This window comes from Echeneis naucrates, chromosome 6, assembly GCF_900963305.1.
Source record: "Echeneis naucrates chromosome 6, fEcheNa1.1, whole genome shotgun sequence".
In the NCBI taxonomy this organism is placed as follows: Eukaryota; Metazoa; Chordata; class Actinopteri; order Carangiformes; family Echeneidae; genus Echeneis; species Echeneis naucrates.
The window spans coordinates 12971583-12995274 of NC_042516.1; the positions used below are offsets into that span (position 1 = coordinate 12971583).

The 23692-nt window shown below is 38.8% G+C and overlaps 2 protein-coding genes and 1 long non-coding RNA gene across 4 annotated transcripts; 2 read left to right on the plus strand and 1 right to left on the minus strand.

Moving 5' to 3' along the window:
- Positions 1 to 182: 182 nt before the first annotated feature.
- Positions 183 to 13450, plus strand: c4b (complement C4B (Chido/Rodgers blood group)). Of its 2 annotated transcripts, XM_029504206.1 has the most exons (41): positions 183 to 250; positions 502 to 688; positions 782 to 968; positions 1053 to 1123; positions 1216 to 1304; positions 1392 to 1474; positions 1559 to 1646; positions 1941 to 2061; positions 2192 to 2333; positions 3229 to 3341; positions 3430 to 3588; positions 3672 to 3839; positions 3927 to 4118; positions 4426 to 4569; positions 4665 to 4788; positions 5126 to 5197; positions 5298 to 5510; positions 5625 to 5739; positions 5823 to 5893; positions 5990 to 6129; positions 6233 to 6448; positions 6535 to 6586; positions 6690 to 6779; positions 6863 to 7069; positions 7529 to 7598; positions 8132 to 8324; positions 8440 to 8535; positions 8759 to 8921; positions 9066 to 9250; positions 9378 to 9533; positions 9631 to 9690; positions 9767 to 9857; positions 9929 to 10073; positions 10220 to 10310; positions 11802 to 11876; positions 11947 to 12049; positions 12143 to 12232; positions 12361 to 12459; positions 12605 to 12688; positions 12804 to 12936; positions 13019 to 13450. In XM_029504206.1, the coding sequence occupies exons 1-41, from the start codon at positions 186 to 188 to the stop codon at positions 13158 to 13160; spliced, it is 5085 nt and encodes a 1694-aa protein (XP_029360066.1). In that variant the 5' UTR covers positions 183 to 185; the 3' UTR covers positions 13161 to 13450. The 2 variants fall into 2 exon arrangements, with proteins under 2 accessions (XP_029360066.1, XP_029360065.1); XM_029504205.1 differs by having other exon boundaries at positions 1392 to 1646.
- Positions 3481 to 10953, minus strand: LOC115044892 (uncharacterized). Its single transcript, XR_003840847.1, has 3 exons — positions 10901 to 10953; positions 5090 to 5164; positions 3481 to 3686 (listed from the first exon to the last, which is right to left on the minus strand). It is a non-coding gene; the product is annotated as an uncharacterized LOC115044892 (long non-coding RNA).
- A 3208-nt stretch (positions 13451 to 16658) lies between the features above and the next one.
- tnxba (tenascin XBa) lies at positions 16659 to 23528 on the plus strand. Its single transcript, XM_029504754.1, has 15 exons — positions 16659 to 16774; positions 17907 to 19124; positions 19237 to 19368; positions 19452 to 20621; positions 20727 to 20849; positions 20959 to 21102; positions 21188 to 21307; positions 21396 to 21551; positions 21656 to 21768; positions 21852 to 21984; positions 22081 to 22232; positions 22318 to 22414; positions 22519 to 22680; positions 22803 to 22966; positions 23065 to 23528. Exons 2-15 carry the CDS (start codon positions 18035 to 18037, stop codon positions 23161 to 23163), a joined length of 3855 nt encoding a protein of 1284 aa, XP_029360614.1. The 5' UTR covers positions 16659 to 16774; positions 17907 to 18034; the 3' UTR covers positions 23164 to 23528.
- Positions 23529 to 23692: the final 164 nt, after the last annotated feature.

Consider the following 23692-nt stretch of genomic DNA (forward strand, 5'->3'; position numbering starts at 1 on the left):
ACTGCCACATTTAAGTGAGATTTATGAATTACATATATTTCTAAAGTACCTCAGAAGGAAAAAATAAAGAAGCCAGTGGGAGGGCATTAGACAGCCAACGATTGAGAAATAAAGGGGTGGATAACTCACAAAACCTAAGCTGATCAAAATAGTGTGTTAGAGCAAGCAAAGGCAGAAGCTGCACCATGAAGCCAAACATCATTTCAATACTGTTCCTGTTCATGGCTGTGGACAAGGCATACTCACAAAGGTAAATGCAGGAATAGTTAGTATAATCTATGTGATGCATGAATGTTACACCAAATATATTTATGCTTAAAAGCAATGAAGGTTCAAATATGTTCTTGCCTTCTAGTTAATTGATTATTTTGCCAAAATGTAAACAGAGAACAAAAAATATAGATTTCTTTACAAGGTTATGTATTCACATTTACTGATGTTTGGTTATATGCATATGCATTGAAATATACAGTAAAACATGTTTTTTACTTTTGTATGCAGGGTGTTTGTCTCAGCCCCCAAAGTCTTTCATGTGGGAGTTAAAGAGCAAGTGTTTGTCCAGATGGAGTCTTATCTTAACCAACGTGTTCAGGTCTACATGGAACATGAGACAAGTTCTACTTTGGTGTCACAAAGGGAAGAGGTTGTATTTGCTAACAGAGGTGATACTAAAACAGTTGAAATAATGGTATGAAAACTTCCTCACTTCTGCAAAAAGAAAAATATAAAAGATAAAAAAAGAAATATAATTAACCCAAACTTCTCATTTACAACGTTACAGATAAACAACGACATGGTATCAAGAATTGAGTCTGAAAGGTCAAAACCGGTTAATTACCTCTTGTTAGTCGTAGATTGTCCAAGTTGTCCGTCCTTCAATAGAAAAACATCAAGGGTCCTCATTTCAAAACGCAGGGGTTACATCTTCATCCAGACTGATCAGCCAATGTACAACCCAACACAGGAAGGTAAGAAGAATGCAAACGCACGGGAATACACAAAAAATAAAAGATTTGCAGTGATAAATTCATTCAATTGATTATCTCTTCCAGTGAAATACAGGATATTCACCCTTGACCACACATTCAAACCTCATAACGAAGTGTTACATATCTCAGTGATTGTAAGTTGATATATTTTCTTTATAAGGAGGAATAATCAGGACTTTGAACAATTTGCCAAATTATTCAAGATGATTTTATTGTTTTAATGCAGAATGCTGTTGGAAACAGAGTAATGACGGCCATGAAAATTGGAAAAGATGGAATAATTAAAGGCACGTTCCCTATACCTGATGTTTCCAAGTATGTTCAAATGGATTTTTTTTTAACTTGGATTTACATTACATAACAGCTTTGACATGGTAACAAATCTATATTTTGTTTACAAAGAATGGGCACATGGAAGATTAGAGCACACTATGAACAAGCTGAAGCACATGCAGTTTTTCGAGAGTTCAAAGTCCAAAAATTTGGTAAATTTCTATCATTGTTTAAAGTATTTTCCTTTAAGAAATGCTACTTCAATCTAAAAGGATTTTCAATGTTCCACAACCTAGTTTTACCAAGTTTTGAGGTGAACATTGCAAAAGAGGGCAACTATGTTTTGCTGACAGCTGAACAGTTTAACTTCACCATCTCAGCCAAGTAAGTGTTCAATCTTCTATTAATAATCTGCTAAATATTTCCTGATACGGCTGGACTAACGATCGACTAACGACAATTTACTGGGAAAAAAAAAAAAAAAAAAAACAATGGCTCATGACCTGCCAACTCTGCTGCCATGTTTACAGCAACCTATACCCATCCAGAGGGGCAATATTAATATTATAGTGTTACTGATAGTATTAACATTGCCAATAACTTTAATAATTATATCCAGACTAACTTATTGTCTTAAAAGAAAAAAGTCACAATTTTGTGATGCTTTTTTTTTTTTAGTTATTTACATGGAGAAACAGTTACAGGGGCTTACCACTGCCAGTTTGGAGTCATAAAACAAAGTAAACCCAGTGGTCAAGAAAAGCCCGTCTTAATCATGGGACTGGAGCTGACTGGTTCGGTGAGGAAACTATAACCATCCAAAATATATAATGTGGTTAAAAATCTGAGAATAGATGATCTGTGAACATTTTGCATTTCTAATTTGGCTCATTTTCTTCAGAATCAACTATATATGTAATGTCTTGCAGGTCCATGATGGAAGAGCAGAAGTTTCTCAGAGCAGCAAAAAGATAAACGCTGTAATCAAAAAAGAACTGAACCAAACCCTCTCTGATTTGCAGCAAAGTGGAGTTCAGCTCTATATCAGAGTATTTGTCACCAACATACAAAGTAAAGTATAGACTACCATATTAACGAAAATTCTATCACTTTTAATTTTTTTTTTTTTAAGTGATTTAAGCCAATATTTTGTTATTAACCTATTATGATATATAGAAAGAACACATTTGGAATAATTTTTATAATGCATTTAAAGGATCTGCTTTACAACTAGATGCATTAAAGTAGAGGACAGTACAGTACTGTTTTGAATTCAAAAGACAAGACAGCTGGTTTCTGCTTCTTGTTATGCAGCTCTAATGACAGATGTATTGAGACAGCAGTTTGATTGTACGGAGTTTAGCCTCCTGTAAACCTCAAGGGTCCACTTTATAGTGCAAATACACACCAACTGGCTAAAACATTTCAACCACCTAACTAATATGTTGCCTTTTTGCTGTCAAAAATAAGCTTGACCTGTGGAAGTTATGAACGGATCCTTTTGGATCAGACTTGTTTGTCCAGTAGATCTGAGATTCTGGATTGTACTGAGATGTGTAGATTTGGAGATAAAACCTGTTAGTAATGTCAGTAGCATTGTCATGAAGAGGATTTACTCTGTAATAATATTTAGTTACAGAGTATATATATAAGTAATGTCCAAGTCTTAATGATATTGGATACCAGATCAAAAATGTCAATAGGTTTTCTATTTGGACGAAAAGTGGAATAGTACCTATTATACACTCATAAGATTTTATGGAAGTAATATTTCTGCTATTTGAAAATACCAAAAAGCTTTAATTCTACTCCAAATACCAATAATAACGTATCTCAACGTTTAAGAACACATCAATTGAGAAGTGGCAACTTATGTCTGAGAGATAATGAGAGGAAGAAGTTCATTTTGAACATTAATGTGTTTTTTCATTCTGGCTGAGATTGCATTGTGCATGTTTGTGTCCAGGTGGCGAAATACAAGACGCAGAAAAGTTTTTTCCTGTCGTTGCCCACAAATACACGATGGATCTCTCTCGTACTCGCTCATACTTCCTCCCTGGATATCCACTTGATGTGGTGGTATGATAAATAATGAAAAATAATAAATGGGTAAACAGCTTAGCACGTGAATGTGATGGTTCTGTATGTAAAAGACTTGTTATTATAGGTGATCATGCGTCTCCCCGATGGCTCCCCAGCAGCTGGTGTGCCTATCAAGATTGATTTAACAGACTCCTCAGTGCAATCTTCCCAAAGATCTACTGACCAGGAGGGGGCGGTGTATTCTACCTTTAATGTTGGCACCACAAATGAGATTTCTGTTGAAGTTAGTATGCCAAAATCAGTTGAAGGTCTTGTCATATTTGCTTTTAGGCAATTTTGACTGTTTTCCATCTCTGGCTCCGATAGGTGACCGCAGATGACCTGCAGCAAAAGAAAACAATCAGTCGTGCTTCATCTCCAAGTAACAGCTACCTTTACATAAGTTTGACAAACAAGGTGTACTCAGTGAAGGAGTTACTTACAGTGACATACAATACCATAAATAGCCCAGGAAATGGCTTTATATACTACATGGTGAGCAATATCAGATTAAATACGATAAAATGCATCTTGAGAAAGATTGTGTGATCATGAAAAGACATATTATTGTCTCTGTTGCAGGTTTTAAGCCGTGGGATCATTGTAAAAAATGGTTCTTTACCAATTGGTAACTCAGTTAAAACCATCCTGTCAATAACACATGATATGGTTCCATCGTTCCGTCTGATTGGCTTCTTCTACATGGATAACGGTGATATTGTTGCAGACTCAGTGTGGGTAGATGTCAAGGATGAATGTGAGATAAAGGTCAAGGTGAGTCAACAGAATAAAGTACAGCCTGTGCAAAGTTAGACAGTGTGCAAACAGAACCTCAACACAGTTGACCAGAATTTTGAATGAGTTGATTTAACATGATGACAGTTTTAAGCCTGTTATAAATACAAAAAAAGTAATGTAAGGATTGTAAAGTGGCTTGGATGGATGCTAGCTCAAATGTGTATTAATGTGTGTTAATTTACAGCCTATTTATTGATGTTAGAGTTAGTCTATCTATCTATATATAGATTAATAGATATAGATGGATTTAGCCGTGAACATCTTAATTTTAATTTTAATTTAGATAGCACAAAGAGAACATTTTAGACCTGGAACACAGACAGAACTACAATTTGATTTGGATGGGCAGCGTGCCCAAGTGGCTTTGCTTGCTGTGGATAAGGCTTTCTACGCTCTCAAAGCTGATAATAAACTCACAGACAAACAGGTACAGTACTTTCTAATGTCAGTTAATAAAATCGACACACATATAATAAATCTATACATATTCAATAAATCCAAGCTCCTCTTCCCACTTTTCAGGTGTTTTCTGCTATGCAGTCATATGATCTTGGTTGCTCATATGGTGGAGGACGTGACACAGCATCGGTACTAGGAAATGCTGGCCTGGCTTTTGCATCTGCGAATCCGTCACAGCAAACCACCAGTATGGCAAACTCAAAAAAAAAAAAAAAAAAAATTGTCCTATAGAGTCCCTTTATCTCTCTGATCAGTGATATTTATTATTTATTTTACTTCTAATTCTGCAGTTGACATGATTTTAACTAGGGTTAGGTTGTAGGTAAACTTATGACTTCATTAATGCCTAATAGGCAGAGTTGGCAAACAGTAGAATGTGATGGTATGACAGCATAACTGTGCAATAAGAACAGCCTTTTCTCGGTTGCTCCTACTTAAACCCCAGAAATCAGTGTGACCCAAAAGTGGACATGAACGTACGTACTTACTCAGATGTGTTTCTATGCTGTTGTGCTGCACTTCAGATGACCACTGTGACTCCAGATTTGGGCGACCCAGACGCTCTGTGGACATTCAAGTAGAAATGATGAGCTTAAGTAAGACAACTTTCAAATACCACAACTTTGGTTCGTTGAAAAAGTTTGCTAGCTCTCATAACAATATTCTATTCAAATGTTTTTTCTATTTCACTTTCAGAATCAAACTTTTCAGATGAACTACTCCAAGACTGTTGCGCTCACGGGGTTTCTCTCATACCAATGACACTAACATGTCAGGAAAGAGCGAAGAGGATCTCTCTCCTGCAACAAAATGAAACTTGTGCAGAGGCCTTTTTAAAATGCTGCCTTGAAGGACAGCATCTGAGGCAAAAGAAGATCGAAGAGGAAGCAAGGAAGGGACTTGGCCGGAGTGAGATGAAATATCAGCCATCAAGACATTAAATAATTTACACTTCTATATAAGCAAGAAAATGCTGGTGTGGGTATAACAGCGCTTACATTTGCATTCCTTTTTCATTTTTAGCGGTGTCAATAGCTGAGGTTGAAGAATTCTTCATGGACACTGCTGCTCAGTACATTCGACGATATTTCCCTCCAAGCTTCGCATTCACAGAATTTGAAGTAAATAACAAAAAAAGGTACGAATTTTCTAAAATTTGTTTATGTTAAATAATCTTTTTCGCCACTATCTTTTCCAAGCTCTTAATGAAAACTCTTTCAGTTACCATTTGAGTCTTCCTGATTCCATCACCACATGGGAACTTCAGGTCATGACATTATCTGCAGCCACTGGTAACAACAGCTTCCAACTTCACAAATACATTGTGGATTATTGGCTGATGAGCTTTTCTTCAGACATCGCAACTTACTCAATATTTTTTTTCTCAGGTTTTTGTGTGGTGAAGCCCCCTGAAATCAAAGCATTTAAGGAGATATTTGTGTCTATGAGACTGCCTTACTCCGTGAAAAAACATGAGCAACTATCTATTTCACCAATTATCTACAACTATCGAGACACAGACTTAATGGTATGTATAGCCTAATGTTCATGCTAAGTGGTACTGGATTCACAAAAACACTAAATTCAATTCTCCATATTCATTTTCCTGGTGGACGCCTGCTCTTGTGTAGGTCGCAGTTCACATGGAACAAACCGAAGGACTCTGCTCACCTGGCTCTGCCACCAACACAGGATTTGTGAACATTACTGTGAAGCCACAGTCCTCCCAGTTTGTCTCTTTCTCTGCTGTCCCAATGGTAACTGGCTCAATACCCATCAAAATACGTCTCTATGATATAGAGAATGAGATGGGCATAGATGCAATTGAAAAGATTTTGAATGTGTGGGTAAGTAGTGATTAATTAATTACAGAGATCAACCTGTCAAAGAAAATAAAAAGTCATTTGACTCTTGTTATGTATGTATGTTGTAGTCAGAAGGAGTGGAAAAGAGAATTGAGGACACCAAAATAATTAAATTTGAAAGTGAGTTGTTCAGTGATGAGAAGTTTTGATCAATAACAGTTGCTTGATATATTTGTTTTTCAAGATATTACATTTGCTCTAATTCAATTCTCTGCCATGAAAGAGACAAGAACAAAGAGTTTGATTATTGACGGAAGTTTACCAGAAGAAGCAGTCCCAGAGTCTGCTGCCAATATTTTTGTGTCAGTGGAAGGTAAATGTGGAAACTTAGAAACATACAATTCACTGATAATTGAAAAAAGAGTGTCTTAATTTGTCAATGTTCTTATTTGACAGAAAATGGATTTGGAATTTCAAAAGCAATGAACCTTCTGTCACCTGAGAAGGTTGCAAGACTGATTGTCCTGCCTACAGGATGCTGTGAACAGACAATGTCAGGACTTGCTCCAACAGCTGCAGCTCTCCGCTACCTTGATCTGACTGATCAATGGTTTAACTTGCCTGTTGGTTCCAGAGATGATGCTCTTGATAAAATTGAGAAAGGTATATTATTATTATTATTATTGTTGGGTTAGTGTTGTTGTTATAACGCATTACTCAGTTTCTTTGAGAGGCAAAAGAGAATTTTTGTAAAACAGATGGTTGCACTTTTTTCAACTGTCAAACAAAAAGACAGATAGCAGATGGCAGAAAAAGACAAGTCATAAAACAACACAACTGAAACCAGCTGATTCGGGCAAAATAATAGTGTTGTGGCTTCTATGTCACTCTTTTGAAAACAAATCCATAATCTACAAGAGTTTCAAAACGAAAAAAAAAAAAAAAATCTTTGAAAAAGTTTACCAATGGTCATAAGTGACCATTGAAAAAAAAAAAAATGCTGTGTTGGACCCCAGGAAGACTAGCTGATTGTCTGGCCATCAGCTAATCAGGATAACTTTTTAAGAAACAAGAAACAGGTTGCGAACAAAGTTGTCTTTTAAACAAACACTTTTTGGGCAGGTTTTGTGAGGGTTGCTTCATACAGGAATCCTAATGGATCTTATGGATCATGGAATTCCTACAGTAATTGGTGAGTATTTGTGCCTTTATTTTTCTGTCTCATGTTGTCACTTTTACCTGTTACAACCTTTGTTTATGTTACATTTGCTCTGGATGGTAGGACTTTTAAATTAATGTCGTGTTAATTAACTCTTTAAATAAATTTTTTATGGATCACACATACAGAATTATTACTTAAGTACTCTCTTTTTGAGCATTGTTTATATTTTGTAATGTGGTTTTCTTCCAAGTGAGTCAACAAAGTGCTAGTTTTTACCTTTGGTTGTTGAAAAAGTTTGTATTTAACTTATGTTGATGTTGTCACCCCTGAGCCAAGTTTTCAAACTGATTTTACCAAACAGATGTCTCTGATGATATCTATTAATACTGCTATTTATCCATTTTGTCTGATCTTATATACATTGTCTGTAGTGTTTGTTTTGTTGTTTGGTACTGTATTTTTACAATATCAACAGCAATTTTGACTATAAAGTGAAATTAAATCAAATCAACTTTGGTAAAATTTTAAATCAAACTTTCCTTATTTTTCTTTTTTCCCCTCAGGCTGACAGCTTATATAGTTAAAGTGCTGTCACTGATAGCGCAGCGTCAGACAGTGGCATTTGGAGAACAGGGGCGGCAATCTGGAGCTGTACCAATACAAGACATCAGGCGCTCAGTCAATTACTTGCTCACAACACAGAATAATGACGGGTTCTTTTCTGACCCATATCCTGTGTATCACAAACATATCCTGGTAATCATCCCTCTTACACTCACACACACAATGCACATATGAGGACAGTAATATACATAGCAACAACCTGAGTGACCATGTTTTGAATGCAGTTATCTCTCTGTGTTTCATTTAGACAGGCACAGATCAGAGAGCAAGTCTGACGGCTTTCGTTGCTCTTGCACTGCACCACTCCCTTCAATTTCTCCCATCCAGTGAACGAAGTGATACGGTGAGAAAATGTGGAAACTTAAAATCTTGTACAAACATTTTTCTTGTACAGGCTCTCTGAAACGTCATCTCGTCCTATTAAATCTGAATGTAGATTCATTTAAAGTTCATTCTTTTGCTGTGTGCATCTACTAGCCTTTTCTTTGTTACTATTTTATCATTGTTACTTTCAGTGTAACTTGGAGATGAGATGAGCTGACTGTATTTCTTCCACTTTCTACCAGGAAGCAAGAATTTTAAGAGCAACCTCATATCTCATGTCAAACACAATGGCGCTTCGGCATCCTTATGCTGTTGCCATTACAGCATACTGCCTTTCAGTTTGCCTCCCAGAGGGAACAGATCTTTCATCTATCTGGACAAGACTTGAAGAAATGGCTACTGAAAGTATGCCTCATCAAAGCATATACAAACTTCTATATACACAGCAGAAACAAATACAGTATACTTCAAAGAAAATCAATTGAGAGATGATTTATGAATGAATCTCAATGGTATCTCAAGGTACTTAACGTCTAAAAAAATTAACAGGTACGGATAACTGTAGTCTGTGGACAACTGATAAGACAAAAAAGCAAGGAGATGCCCTCACAATAGAGACGACAGCCTATGCTCTGCTGACTGCAGTGGCACTGAAGCATTTCCAGTGGGCAGACAAAGCAGCCTGTTGGTTACTGTCTCAAGAACGATATTCAGGAGGCTTCAGATCGACACAGGTGATTCCGATGCTGGGATTGCTGAAACTAAAAGCCACACACATGGTGTGGTTCAACATCAATGTAGTCCAAATGCACTGTCTGAGCAGATATTTTACCATAGTCATGTTTTCTTTTATGTGTTTAGGATACCATCATGGCACTGGAAGCCCTCGCTGAATATGACTTGAAAAGGCTGAACAGACCTGAAGCAAATTTAATTGCAGAGTTCAGTGTCCAAGGAAGAGGGGAAATTATAAGACTGACACTGGATAGAAAGGACAAGGTGGAAACCAACTTGAAGGTATCATAGAGCACTTTCACAGTACATAGGATCAACTCAGAAAAATATTTAACCTCATTGTGAGATTCCTCGTTTTGTTTTGTGCCTTTTGTCACAGAAACTTAAAGGGAAAAACATTCATGTGCAGTTGTCAGGAAAAGGAGAATCCAAAATGAAAGTAAGTTACATTTGCTTTTGCATATATCCTGAACAAGATCCATAATTTACTGAAAACATACCTAACAACTTGGCAGATTGTTAAGGCCTACCAACTGCTGGATCCCAAGGACAAATGTGAAAAACTGTCCATCAGTGTCACAGTGGAGGGAAAAGTCAAGTACACCGGTGAGTTACAAATCACAACCAAATCTATTGCTGTTAAAAGTTATAATACAAATCAACCTCTGTCTTCTTAGCCAAGATCATAAACACATATGAATACTACGGTGACTATGAAATGGACGAGGAAAAAGGGGCACAGGAAGATGATGCCATCAGATCCAAGAGAGATGTTAACGATGTAAATTCAGATCAGACTGTGACCTACAAAGTCTGTGTCAGGTTAGTTCAGTGAGACTCACATCTGCTGCACATAATTCAGTATGACACAATGAACTTTGCAGGATAAAGTCTTAGATGCTAATTAGTGTCTCTCAGCCTCTATGTTATTTTATTTATTTATGTTTTGTTGTTTTTTTTTTGTCTAGTCATAGCCTGAACCACAATCTCACAGGAATGGCCATTGCTGACATCACACTACTGAGTGGATTCGAGGTTGTAACCGAGGACCTGGACAAGGTTAGTCGTGCTCGTCGTCATCGCCGTTCTCAACGCAAAGAGATGTATGGCACATGTATTTCCTCAGTAGATGAGCTGTCAATGTTAATAATTCCTCACAATTATTAACAATGATGGTAGATATATTTAAACATGCTACATTTACTTCTGTTAATCTGTACCAAAATTTGAAAGTGAGAGGTATCGCATCTGTTATTTTTGTAAATATAATTCTTGACACTTTCGGATGAATGAGCACATTTGTAGCATTTAGTTCGAAATCACACCTGCTATATTTTTGCATGACTAATCACTTCTAACATTTTATTTATTTATTTATTTTTTATTTTATTTTTTTTAAGAAAATCATTAACCAACAAGTTAACAAGACATCTTCAAATCATGTCTGGGTCGTACCACTACCTTTGTTTTTTGTTTTGTTTTCTTTTTTATTTAAACTAATCATAAACTCTTTCTCGTGTATTTACAAATGATCAGTTATGTAAGGTTCTATCAGAAGAAGAATCTAACATTTTTAAATGAATCCTATCAGGACTTGGCAGGAAATCTGTAGAATCTTTAATGAAAGCCCAGAGCTGCCTTTAACTCACCGCCTAGCTGCTCCGTGGGTCGTTAGCATCGAAGCTTCTCGATGCTAACAGCACTGCAATGTTTCTCCACATTGTGCCGGTCGTCCCGCAAATGAGACTTGCACACTTTTCTTTCACTGTCGTAAAAAACGCCGTGGTCCTCCCGACCCATGTGAAAATGTTATGTTTTCTTCCTTTCGGCGGGTAAAAAACACGTCTAAGTCCGCAGCAGCTGCAGCCGTTTTGTCTCAGGAGAGAGTGAGATGGTGGTGACGTGGCATGCGCACAATGTTGACCTTTGACTTCAGACTAGAGGTCATACATAAAACATTTTTGTTTTCAAATTTTTATATTAATGCAAGTGTTTTTTGATAAAAAAAAAAAAAAAAAGAACAGCAGCAACAACAACAAAAAAAAGTAATTTTCGTTTTCCTCTGCCCACAAATTACATCACAGATGAGGGGCGCTGTTTGGATGCCAACCTTTTGTGCGATATAATAAGCCTGTAGAAACGAGCTCTTGCTTCTAGAAAACAGTTAATAAGAATACCAACAAAGCAGACAAACCAGCTGCATAAAATCATCTAGCTTTTCCCATTTTTTTTTACACGCTTATCGTAGTTCCACACTACGTTTCCACTTGGTCTCTTTTTTTTCCTTCTCTTTTTATGTTCATGGTTCTATTGCTGTTATGTAACTGCTGTTTAGCACATTTTAAAACATTTTAATTTTAAATTTAAAATTTAAAAAGTACAGCCATGGACATAAATATTTGGCATCATATTATTATCTGGGAAAATCATGTTTTGATTTTATTTAACATTCATGACATTATAAACAATCATGGAAAAAATGGGAAAAGAGAACAGACAATGAAACTGAATCAAAGAGTTTAAAAAATCTATTTTACTCTCTCCTCCCAGCTGAAGCGTTTCCCTGAGCAATATATATCCCATTATGAAGTCTCCTATGGAAGAGTGCTGCTGTATTATAATCAGGTAAAAAAGAATTCACTGTCATTTACAAAAAATGACATGTCCAATACTAAAATATTTCTTCTCTTGTTAGCTTTTGAAACCGTTGGAATGTATTAGTTTTGATGCTGTACAGCGCGTACCAATTGGCCTGCTGCAGCCTGCTCCTGCTGTGTTTTATGATTATTACGACCCAGGTAAAGTTTTGGTTTATTTTCCGCCTTTTTTTTTGTGAGGATAAAGGATAATTTACCATGAATATGTGGGTATTTTGTTTTCTTTCACTGTAGACAAAAAGTGCACTGTGTTCTACTCTGCCCCCAAAAGAAGCAGGATGGTCTCCACACTGTGTTCAGATGATGTGTGCCAGTGTGCAGAAAGTAGGAGTCTTCTTAAACATGTACTTAGTCTTAGTATAGGTCTTAGACAAACACCCAAGAAGAAATATGGCTTCACATTCAGGTTTGTATAAACAAGTGAAATTTCTTAATGTTTCATGTTTCTTTAGGACCCTGTCATGTAGTGAAAAAGATGTTTCTACTGGAAAGAAATGGGAGAAAGCAAAACCGTGCAGCACATGCCTGCTTCTACCCAACAGTAGATTACGGTCAGTACATCAGATAATATGATGGACTATGGAACATCAATTTGACTGTAAAAATGACCTCTGTCCTTTCATTCTGTATCACAACACTATCAAAGTATGTCAAAGAGGTAGTTATTAGTAACTGGTTGATTCCTGTTTATTTCAGCATTTATTGTTGAAGTTGACGGTGTTTCTGAGAAAAGCAACTTTGAGCTGTACAATACCACTGTAATTGACGTACTCAGATCACGTAAGTAATCTCTATCCAGAGGCCTTGAGAGATGCAACATTGGCCTTTGATGTATTTACGTCATTGCATTTAAACTCAAAAAACCTTTGTATAATTACTGCCATCGAAACACCAGATGGAGATCCGACTGTGACTAGAGATTCATTCCGAGTCTTTGCTAAGAGGCGCCAGTGTAAAGAGGGATTACAGGTGGGAAAACAGTATCTCATCATGGGCAAAGATGGCTCCACAAAGGACTCAAATGGACAGTAAGTACAATCGACTGTACAATTGAAACATACTTTTACACTGACTGGGCCTGATTTGGTTCCCTCTCTCCCTCTGTTGTAGCATGCAGTATCTGTTGGAATCAAACACCTGGGTTGAAATTAAGCCTTCAGTTAAACAGTGTAGCAAATCTGCCCATCGAGCTGCCTGCAGAAAGTTTCATACATTCGTAGATGAGTACAAGCTCAATGGCTGCAGACAGTGAAATAGACTACAAGGCAGACAACAGACCTACAATAATCTGTTGTAAGAGATTCCCATGAGCTGCACACTCATGGATTTTGAGAGCACTTTTCATTATTTGTGATTACTATTGCGAGTACTATTTCAGCTATAGTACTCTATTATAATCAGAATCATATCAGTAGTTAAAAAAGTAAAAAAAAAAATTATCTTTTTTCAAGTAAAAGTATAGAAACAAAATTATGACAGTAGCTGGATTTAACATCCACCATATTTGTAACTGAAATGCATATAACAAAATAAAAAACACCTGTGAATGTTGTCTGCTAAATGCCTGTTTTTCATGCCTGTGGTATTCATTTTGAGATAATGACTTAAAGTGAAATTCAACATTGCCATTACCATACAAATATACATTTGCTCTTTCATGTCTCTCCAAAGAGTGTGATTCATGTAGGTACATTGGTTTGATTTAGTTTTCCTCCTGAGTATATTTATTTTTTAAGTTTTTTTTTTCTTTTTATACTGGCAGCAAAGGATCTGAGAGGGGTCTCTGTGTTCAATACCCCCCCACCCCCCACCTTACTTAACATCTGCAAGGCGAGGAAAAAGGAGGAGGGGTGGTTTTAGGTGTATGAGACTGGCTCACTTAGTCCCAGTTAAGTTACACAGTGTCATTTAGACAAGTCATCAACTCACACCAACACAATATTAGAGAAAGACAAGGTCTTAAATATGGTTATGGATGTGCTATAGCAGATGGTCAGTGCAGTTATAATTTACAGTAAGATGTTTTTTAAACTTAATACAGAGAGGGGGGATGAGAGAAAACGAGGTGCAATGGGAGGTAGCCGTGAAGAGAGAAGGGGGGTATGGGTGGAGTGGTGAGAAACAAGTAAGGGCCTATGTGCTTATATTATTCTAATCTCTGAGCTTCGGTCCAATATAAGCAACATGGGAGTACTGAGCATCACTTCAATCACAGCCAGGTCAATAGCTGCACTGTTTCAACCTTTGCCATCAGACATTTCATTAAATTTGAACCAATAAAGGGTAAATAAATACGCAGACGTCAGCATCGCACATTTTCAACTCAGGATTTAGTTTCTCTGCTAGTAGCCAGTGGTAACAGCTGCACAGTTAAGTAAAATGTTTTTGTTTTGTTTTTTTTTTTGTTTTTTTTTTTACTTTTGCCTCCTAAAAGACGTCAATGGTATGTAATGACTGTCAGGAAAAAAAATATATGTTTGCATTTATTGTTGTTCTGTGCAAAACAATTAAAACATTCTTTCTACAGGGGCCAATTGTTCAGACTGACAAAGATTTATATTCCAGTAGATCTGTGGCTTATCATGATTTACAGAAAACTCATATATTCCATTCATTCATTCTCCGCTCTTTGCACCAAAGGTGCTTGAGCAGCAACTGTAAAATTGACTGGGGAATTATGAAATGTGTTCAAATAACCAGGTGTATTTTCTTAGGTGTGCAGTAGCCCTTGTCGCTCGAGGGATCTCTCCAGCCATTTTTCTAAAGGCCAAGACAGGGTCAGTAGTTTGAAGGTGGTCTCTAGCGCAGGACAGAATAGAGTGAAGGCAGAGCTGCTTCTGGAGCTTGCCACCAGATGGAGGTACTGATGGATCGGGGCCACCCACTCAGGAGTCCACATAACACTGACAATTACTTTTTATTATTTTATCCTGGCTTTCAACAAGGTGACTTGACCTTAGCACTCAGGTCAGGCCCATAAAAAGCATGGGTATAGGTAATAATATAAATTATTATCAAATTAAATGCTACTTAGGTGCCACGGACATGCTAATGTGTAAACGGGACCACTATCGTGGTCATTTCTTTCTGGACAATTTAATACAACACAGCCTTTGTTAATTTAACCCCAATGCTTTTCTACTATGACAGAAGCTGAAAATGAAGGCCCACCAGAGAAGCAGTCAGCATGTGTTGATCAAACGTTATCTCAGTGTCTGGCATCTTTTTCCCCTGAAATACATTTCTTTTTTGGCCTGAACACTAATTTATAATGTTATCATACCGCATACAGATATTAATTACTAGTACTAGTGGAATCACAGTAGTTTCACATCTTTTGACTACACAGAGAGCAGCTGAAGTCATGGAGATATAGTTGTGCATGTAAATGGGCTACCGGGTCACTAATCACATACAACAATGCACCATACACTAGATTTCTATCAGTCTTCAGTGTTTTCCTTTTTGTGGACTTATGTGCATCGTTTCATTCTTTTGCATCTGTTCTCGTTAACCCTGTTAAGAACTAAACATAACAACTACATTAGCCACCAGTTCATTCTTCACCAGATTGCTACGTTGTAATAGTGTACTGCTTCATTAGCTGTCTTTCGGCATCAGAACATGGTGTACTTGCCAAGAAACCCTTATCTCACCAAATTTGGAACTAAAATATCTGCAAGTAAATATGTTTATATTGTGTGGTTTCCTTTATTCCTTCTCTGCAACATATGAGTGAGTCTATGCAACAGAACAAAAATGTGACGGCTGCATTTACAGCCGTTATGCAAAATAGTTTTGCATGCTCACAGTCTACAATCTCGGGACAAATTTTGTATTTACATATACATAGATACAGGGTGAGTGATTATTACATGATACAATCATCTATCTCTTATAATGATGATCAGTAAGCACTTTGTATTCTTTAGAGCATGGCCATGCAGTGATTTATGCTTTTGATTTTGTTCTCCTGTAAAATTAGGAAAATCTCACTTATGTCCTATTTGCTCTCAGGCCCTGATAAACTTGTCTTCATGTGGTTTACAAAAGGTGGGATGGTGGGTGGTCATTTGGTCAGAGACGCAGTGCTTCACAGAGCATTCCTTAAATCTGGTGGATTTTTGGTCACTTACATAACTCCCACGTAGTTACATCTCATTACTCCCAACAAACAGCCAATTCATATAGAGAGAGGTTCCTGTCCCCCAGAGTCGGCACTGAATACCTGCAGTGTTATGCTACGTATTCCAGCTGAATCATGATTTTCGGACCGGGGCTATATTCAGTCAAATACTGTGTCTGTAGCAAATCAGGAATATGTCTACTTACATATAGCAGACAATCAAGCCAATATCGTGAGACAATAAGCTGACATTAAGGCTATTCTTTAGTTACCGTAATGTCCTACGAAAGCACTGTATATCATTTGAGACTGGCAAGTCAAAAATTCACATCCAATAGGAGAACAGATTTATCATTTATCTTTTAAAACAAAGCATTTAATTCTACCAGGAAAATGTATGTCAAACACAATAGATGTATTTTCCTCTTGTAAAGCAATACAAGAGAGTAGCTGGTCATATTATACAACACCAAATACGCACAAATGTGTGCAAAAATGTCACTCTTTTTGTTAGTCCAATACAAATATTTTCCATGGGGGTTGAGAGAGTGGGACCACTAGGCGTGGAAGAGGGGGGTCCTTAAGTAGGAGCAGACTTTATCACTCTCCTCCTTTTTAGTGGTGGTCCTTTCTCTCACCTCTTTCCTCCCTGATCATATCCAGCAAGTCTATGTGAGTTTTTCCAATTAGATGGCGGGAACAGCACAAAGGTAGACATAAAGTCAAGAGCCATCATTCTGGTGAGTACATTTATTTTTCCGTTTTATTTATTATGATTTCAAAATGGTAACTGCAATGATGAATGAATGAATGGCCTCCACTGAATACGCTTTACTGTTTGTTGAAACCCCTTTACATCACAATGTATTATAGTTTATAACAGAATATTATTTCAAGTTGAATATTGTGTTTTCGCTGCAGGAAAACCCCAAAATGTTAGTTGCAGTGAGTGGGGGACGTGACATCTATTTTTTTTGTGTTCACTCATTGAATAACATTAATAAAAATGACCATAATTTGTCTGAAGGTCAGTTATTTCATTCTAATAAAACCAATGCTGTAGGTGTGGCTATTGATTTAATCAATACTGCCACACAGACAAGCAATCCACACACTGCAATGCTATCCAGAGGCTTGCAGTGTAGCAAAGCATCCAAATATTTTTAATTGCTGGATGATTTATTTGATTTTCTACAGATTTAAGGCCAAGTTGGAAATATCCTCTCGAGTGGTTTTATGAGCTGTGAGTGCAGTGGATTATGTAACCTTCTGTATAGTGAAAGACATACAGTGTCCCACAGTTTATATACAGTGACGCTCTGTTATCCACTTTTCATAGTTTCTCCAACAGACACTCTGGATTTCCTGCTCAAGTCACCTTCTTTCTTCCTGCTCTGAATTTGCTCATTTAGATTTTACTTAGCTTGGCCAGTGAATGAATTAAACATCATGGCTGATTGGAACACTGCAGCAATTTATTTTACATATAAAAGTGCCACAGTATGCACAGTTCAAATCATTTTCATATTATAACTATTCATGAATTATAATACAAAATTTATGTACAAAACGTTGTAAAACATGCTCCCTAATACTCATCTAAAAATCATACTTACAAGAATTCAGTAAACGGTGACATGTAAAAGAACAAGGTGATAAGGCTGTTCGTTGTCTTGTCATTTTTGATTGTGACACATAACCTTTAATTTCGGAAAGTGTGGCCTTTTCATAACCATTTCTGGTCAAGGGGGAGCAATGGAGCATTAATTTGTGAATAGGAACTCTGTGAATGTTAAACTAACCAGTGCTGAGAAACGAGAATTTCCTGCATTGAACTGTCATAACTCAGCTCTTTCACTTTTTTGTTTCTAGGGAAGACCTGGCAAGTTCCCATTTACAAGTGGTCACAGAAATATAGAGGAAGGAGTTCAAAACTTTACACTAATACATACACATCCTCCAAAGGCAATACCATTGCTGGCTGCTGCTGCTGGCTCAAAATGCTGTTTACTCTAGGCCTTCTCCTCCTTCTCACCCCATTTCCCTCCTTTCAAACCCCCACCAATGAAAGGAGAGACTCGACAGGTAGCAACGGGACCAAAGCCAATGCTGTTTTAACTCCTTCAAAACCTAAAACCACTTCTACTCTCTCCAGACATACCGTTCGCCCCACCCTAAAGCCAAACACAGTCAATCGCACAGTTTCACCCACTCTAGCCACCAACCAAAAAACTCCAACGGTCAATGCTATAGTGACCCACAAAGGCAAGGGAAGCCCAGCAGTAATTCAAACCACTCCAGCAGGAGCCGTAAATGCTGCTGGAGCCAGTGGCACAAACGCCATCAAAGACAAAAATAACGTTTCTGTCAACCAAACTGTTTCAGGTAAATCTCTTTCAATCAGTGAATTGAAGGCTAGTAAAGACAAGCCTTCTGCCACTGAAGCACCAACAACTACTCAGGCACCCACAAAACCTGTTACAACAAGCGGTGCTAAAATCGCCAAAGATAAACTCCAACCGTCAGTCAATCAGACCGTTTCATTGAGAAATCCCTCGACCACTGATGGGAAGATTGCCAAAGAAAAGGTTGCCCATACTGTCATCCAAAATGTTCAGTCCACACCCACAAAATCTGCCCTTGCAAGTGCAGCTAAAACCACCAAAAACAAGCCTGCAGCCTCACTGAATCAGACCGTTGCAGTTAAAACTCCTTCCGCCGGCAATTTGAAAAACTCCAAAAACAAGCCTGCCAACAATGCAGTTCAATCTCCTGTGGCAACATCAGCCAAGGCTGATGCAGCTGTCACCACCTCTGCCAATCGGACTGTTGTAGTCAAAACACCTACCACGACCACCAAAGAAAAACCTGCCCCTTCACAACCAATCAAGGTTTTGATCAGTGACGGTTGTGACCAAAGCAAAGGCAAGGAGCAGGAGCTGAAGCTAAAGCCTGGCGCTCCTCTGGTGATGACGCATAAGATCAGCTTGTTGCCTGGTGGCTGTAAAGGGGAATGCAACGTTGAGATGACTGCTCTCAAAGAACGATTGACTCGGCTGGAAAAAGAAATGTCACTCCTGAAAGAGAAATGTATGATTGATTCATATCCACAAGGTTACTATATTTAACAGTGCATGGTTACAATTATGTGCAGTGCACATGATGTTGAATAAAAATTCTGTTTCTGCTTGGGGCTGCCCAGGTCCTTGTTCTACAAGTTGTCCAAATAACTGTAATGGCAATGGGGAATGTGAGAAAGCGAAGTGTGTGTGCCATCAGGGATTCACTGGTTCAGATTGCAGTAAGTGTACCTCGGGAACCGAATGCCATAAAAGTAAGTTGAAGTGCACAGTTATTTTGATGGATATTGTTATTTGTTGACATATTTATCTGCATTTCATGCTTTCATTTCAACAGCTGCCAAAGACAAAGCCAAAGAAGCACTGGAGATCAATCAGCAAAAAAAGGAGCAGAAGAAGGAAACTGATATCAAACAGTTTGACAGCAAACCCAGAGTGCCCACCAATGCCAAAGCAGCTCCTGTGAAAACGCAACAAGTAAAGCAAGAAGCTACTGTTAACAAAATTATCACAAAGGTTTCCTCAAGTACCACAAAGACCAGTCGCCCTACAGTTGCTCAGGTTCTACTGAAACATGAGGGGAGAAAGCACGAAGAAGCCCGCAAAGGCAAAACAACAATCCTGTCCTCCAAAAAGGTTAGCCAAAAAACTGACCTCAAGATTGTTAAGGAAGGAACTGTCAGTAAAACATTTCCTAAATCTGACCAACTGAAAGATGAACCTCGTACCAATGTAACCCAGAGCAATGTGAAGAAATCTAACAGCACAGCTAAAATTGGGATCATCCTGTCCAAGGGCATGGGAGCAAACAAAACCAGGACAGGAAAGGAGACCTTGGAGCAAGCCACATTTGCTGAAAAGAATGTCACTCAGTCTCCTGGACATAAACGCAGTAAGGTGGTCAAAGTAGACATAATCCCTGGGCAGTCTGTGGACAACAGAAACACTGACGCTGGAAAAACGAAAGTTACACAGAAGAGTCAATATGTAGTGAATGCACCCATCACAGAAACATCAGAGGAGGCCCGAGTGCCGCAGAACAAAACAACTGTCCATGGTTCTGGGATGACCAAGGGGATAGGTGGATCTGGATTAGGATCTGTGAAGGTCGTGAACATCTCTTCCTATAGTTTCACCATCACATGGTCAGCACCACAAGGGATGTTCAAAAATTTTACTCTGATCAGAAGAGAGCCAAAAGCAGAGGGTGAGGAAGACGAACATGAGGAGTTTGAAGAGGAAGCAATCGAAGGAGACAAGACTTTCACAGCTAAGAACCCAGCTGAGGTCCAAGTACAGACTGAAAGCACTGACGCCACTGTCTCTTCTGGTAAAACTGTCGGATCAATAGCTAAAACTGAAAGCAAGAGGATCTCCATGGTAGTCCCTGGCAGTGTACGCTCTATGGAGTTCAGTAACCTTCGAGCAAATACACGCTATGTCCTGTACATATATGGTACTGGTGTTGAGAGAAGATCAAAAATTCACAGAGTAACTGCAGTCACAGGTAATAGCACTACTACATATATATATATATATATATAAAAACTTTGCTTACAAGGAACACAGTTAGTGTTATGTGAATGAAAATCACCTTGCTCTTTCTCACTAGGTCCTGAACCAGCCACAGAGATGGTTTTCAGCAATGTAACAGAGTCTTCTATCACTGTGTCCTGGTCCAAACCAAAGACTACGTTCACAGGCTTCCGGGTCACTTATACCAACATTGCCACAGGTCTGTAAATGGATAACTGTGAAATATAGGTCATGTTTAATGCCAGCCAGTGTGGCTTGTTCATCAGTGTTGGGTGTTTTATTTTGCTATTTATGCTGTAACCTGCTAGGCGAGAGCCGCTTGGTGGTCCTGGACTCTCAGCAGTCTTTCGTGGTTCTGTCCAAGCTGTCTGCTGGGTCCTCCTACATTATCTCTGTAACTGCTACAGAAGGCAGGACACAGAGTAATGCCCTGGTGTCGGTTATCACCACAGGTACACAGTTAAATAAGATCGCTCTACAGATATTTTGGTTGTCTTTGAACAGCCAAACAGCAATAACCACACATTCTGTCTGCAGTGCCTGCCCCGCCGACACACTTTCAAGTTGTCAATGTGACAGACACCAGAGCTCTTCTGCAATGGACGCCCAGTCTGGGGAAAGTCGACCGCTTCATCATCAGCTATGAGTCCTCCAAGAGTGAGTGTGGCAACATTAGCATAATGACCAGTGACAAAGCACTAAAGACCACCCTAAGTGTTTATAATGCTTATTCTTGCCTGTTCAGCTCCGAATGTGACGGTCACTGTGATGGTGTCTGGAGGCTCAGTGGATCACCAGCTGAGGGGTCTGCAGAGAGGCACCTTGTACACAGTCAAGATCCTAAGCCAGAAAGATAGTCTGCAGAGTGTGGCCATGCCAACCACATTCACCACTGCTAATGGTAAGTAGAGAGAAAAATCAAGGTAGATCAGAGGCGTTTACTTTCCAAGGCCAACAGGATTGGTATGTACAGTGTGTACTAAAAAGCCTATTTTTGTCATTCAGTGATTAAAGCCAACGAGGTGGGCGCTCGCTCTGCAGTGATAACGTGGAAAACGTCCACTGTTGTTTATCACAGCTACAGGGTGATCTATCAGGTGGCAGGGGAAGAATCAAAGGTGAAAGATATTTCCCCATTACTGGAAAATACATCAACATTTACCGAACAGTTTAATCGATATTGTTTCTGCATGTACATAAGGAGGTCATCCTGGACTCAGCCGTCACAGAGTATAAGCTGACAGGACTACTACCCATGTCACGCTATACAGTTCTGGTGCAAGGCGAGAGAGATGGATACTACACATCAGTTGTGACCACAGAATTCATCACCGGTAAAAAGTGCAAAGTAATCAGCCCCTATCTGTGTATTTTCACATCAATCCTTTTTAATCATCCAGTTTATTCGCCCCTCTCCCCCCATTCTTTAGGTAAACTACGATTCCCCTTTCCCACTGAGTGCTCTCAGGAGCTGCTGAATGGAGCTCTGCAGTCAGGAGAGGTGGACATCTACCCACAAGGAAAAGAGGGACAGGTGGTCAGAGTCTACTGTGACATGGAGACAGATGGAGGAGGTTGGACGGTGAGACAAACTGCATTTACTTGAATGAAACTTTGCATTTAAGGCATGGTTTAGAAGTGCACAACAATCTGCCGTGCATTTCTAGGTGTTCCAGAGGAGGATGAATGGAAAGATGGATTTCTACAGAAGCTGGAGTGAATACACAGCTGGCTTTGGAAACCTTAGCGAAGAGTTTTGGCTTGGTACAGTTGGAACAAACTGTGCATGGACTGCTGTAGCTATCATAATCTTCATTATTCAGTAAATTGCTCTAATCTTTGTGATCTTTTCACCTTGTCCGCATCAGGAAATGAACTTCTTCACAACTTGACCAGTGTTGGCCCTGTGAGTCTGAGGGTGGACATGCGCTCTGGAAATGACACTGCTTACGCTCACTACGCCAACTTCTCTGTCGACTCAGAGGAGAGGCTTTATACACTGACAGTGTCCGGCTACACAGGAACAGCAGGTGAAAACTGCAGGCTGAACTTACCTCAACCCTTTCTCTCTCTCTCTCTCTCTCATATATACATATATACATATATAATGACTGATGAATGATACTCTAATGTCACCATATTTCCTGGTCAGGTGACTCTATGAGGTACCATAATGGACGTCCATTCTCCAGCCGGGACAGGGATCCTGATCCCCTGGGGCTCCACTGTGCCAGGGCCTACATGGGAGGCTGGTGGTACAAGAACTGCTACAAGACCAACCTCAATGGTCTTTATGGCATCAACAGTAATAATCAGGTATGATTATTCTGCTTGGAAGTTTTTTTGTTTGTTTTTTTTGTGATCCAGGACGCTGACCTAATATAAATTGCATTCCTCCCTCTGGTCTGAAACAGGGAATAGTCTGGATAGATTGGAAAGGTAAAGACTCCTCCATTCCCTTCACTGAGATGAAGTTCAGACCATCCAGGTTCTCCCCTGCAACTCATGGCTAAGGACAGACCAGTCTTCATGGGCTCTCCGACTGTAAAACCCTCTATCTTAAATAGAGTTAGAGCTGTAGAGCTCCAGAGGACAGTGCATGTCACTTTCTGAATGAAGTTGAATGTGCAGTGATTTTGATAGCTATGACCGCTATCAGTCCATTCGACTCATTGTGTCAGATTTTTTTCCGAGCTGTCTTGTGATGAAATATTCCAAAAGAGTGAGTTTTTTAATTGTAACTTTTCATGTAGTGTTATGCCTGACCTGACCATTTCAACGAAATTGTACACCGCCATGCCATGGTATGCCACCCCACTACTACTGTAATTAAATATGCACTGTGTCACTCCATTGTAATAAATGTGGCTGATGTGAGTCTGAATCGTCAGTTTCATTTGGTAACTTTCCCTTGTCCTCGTTTTCTAAAAGATAAACAAACAGCAGTATGACTGACTGCTGTTGTCAGCGCTGATGTGTTGTTTTGCCCTTCATCAAGGCCTACTTCTGTTTACTATCTTCTGTTACACAAATTAGGCTCAC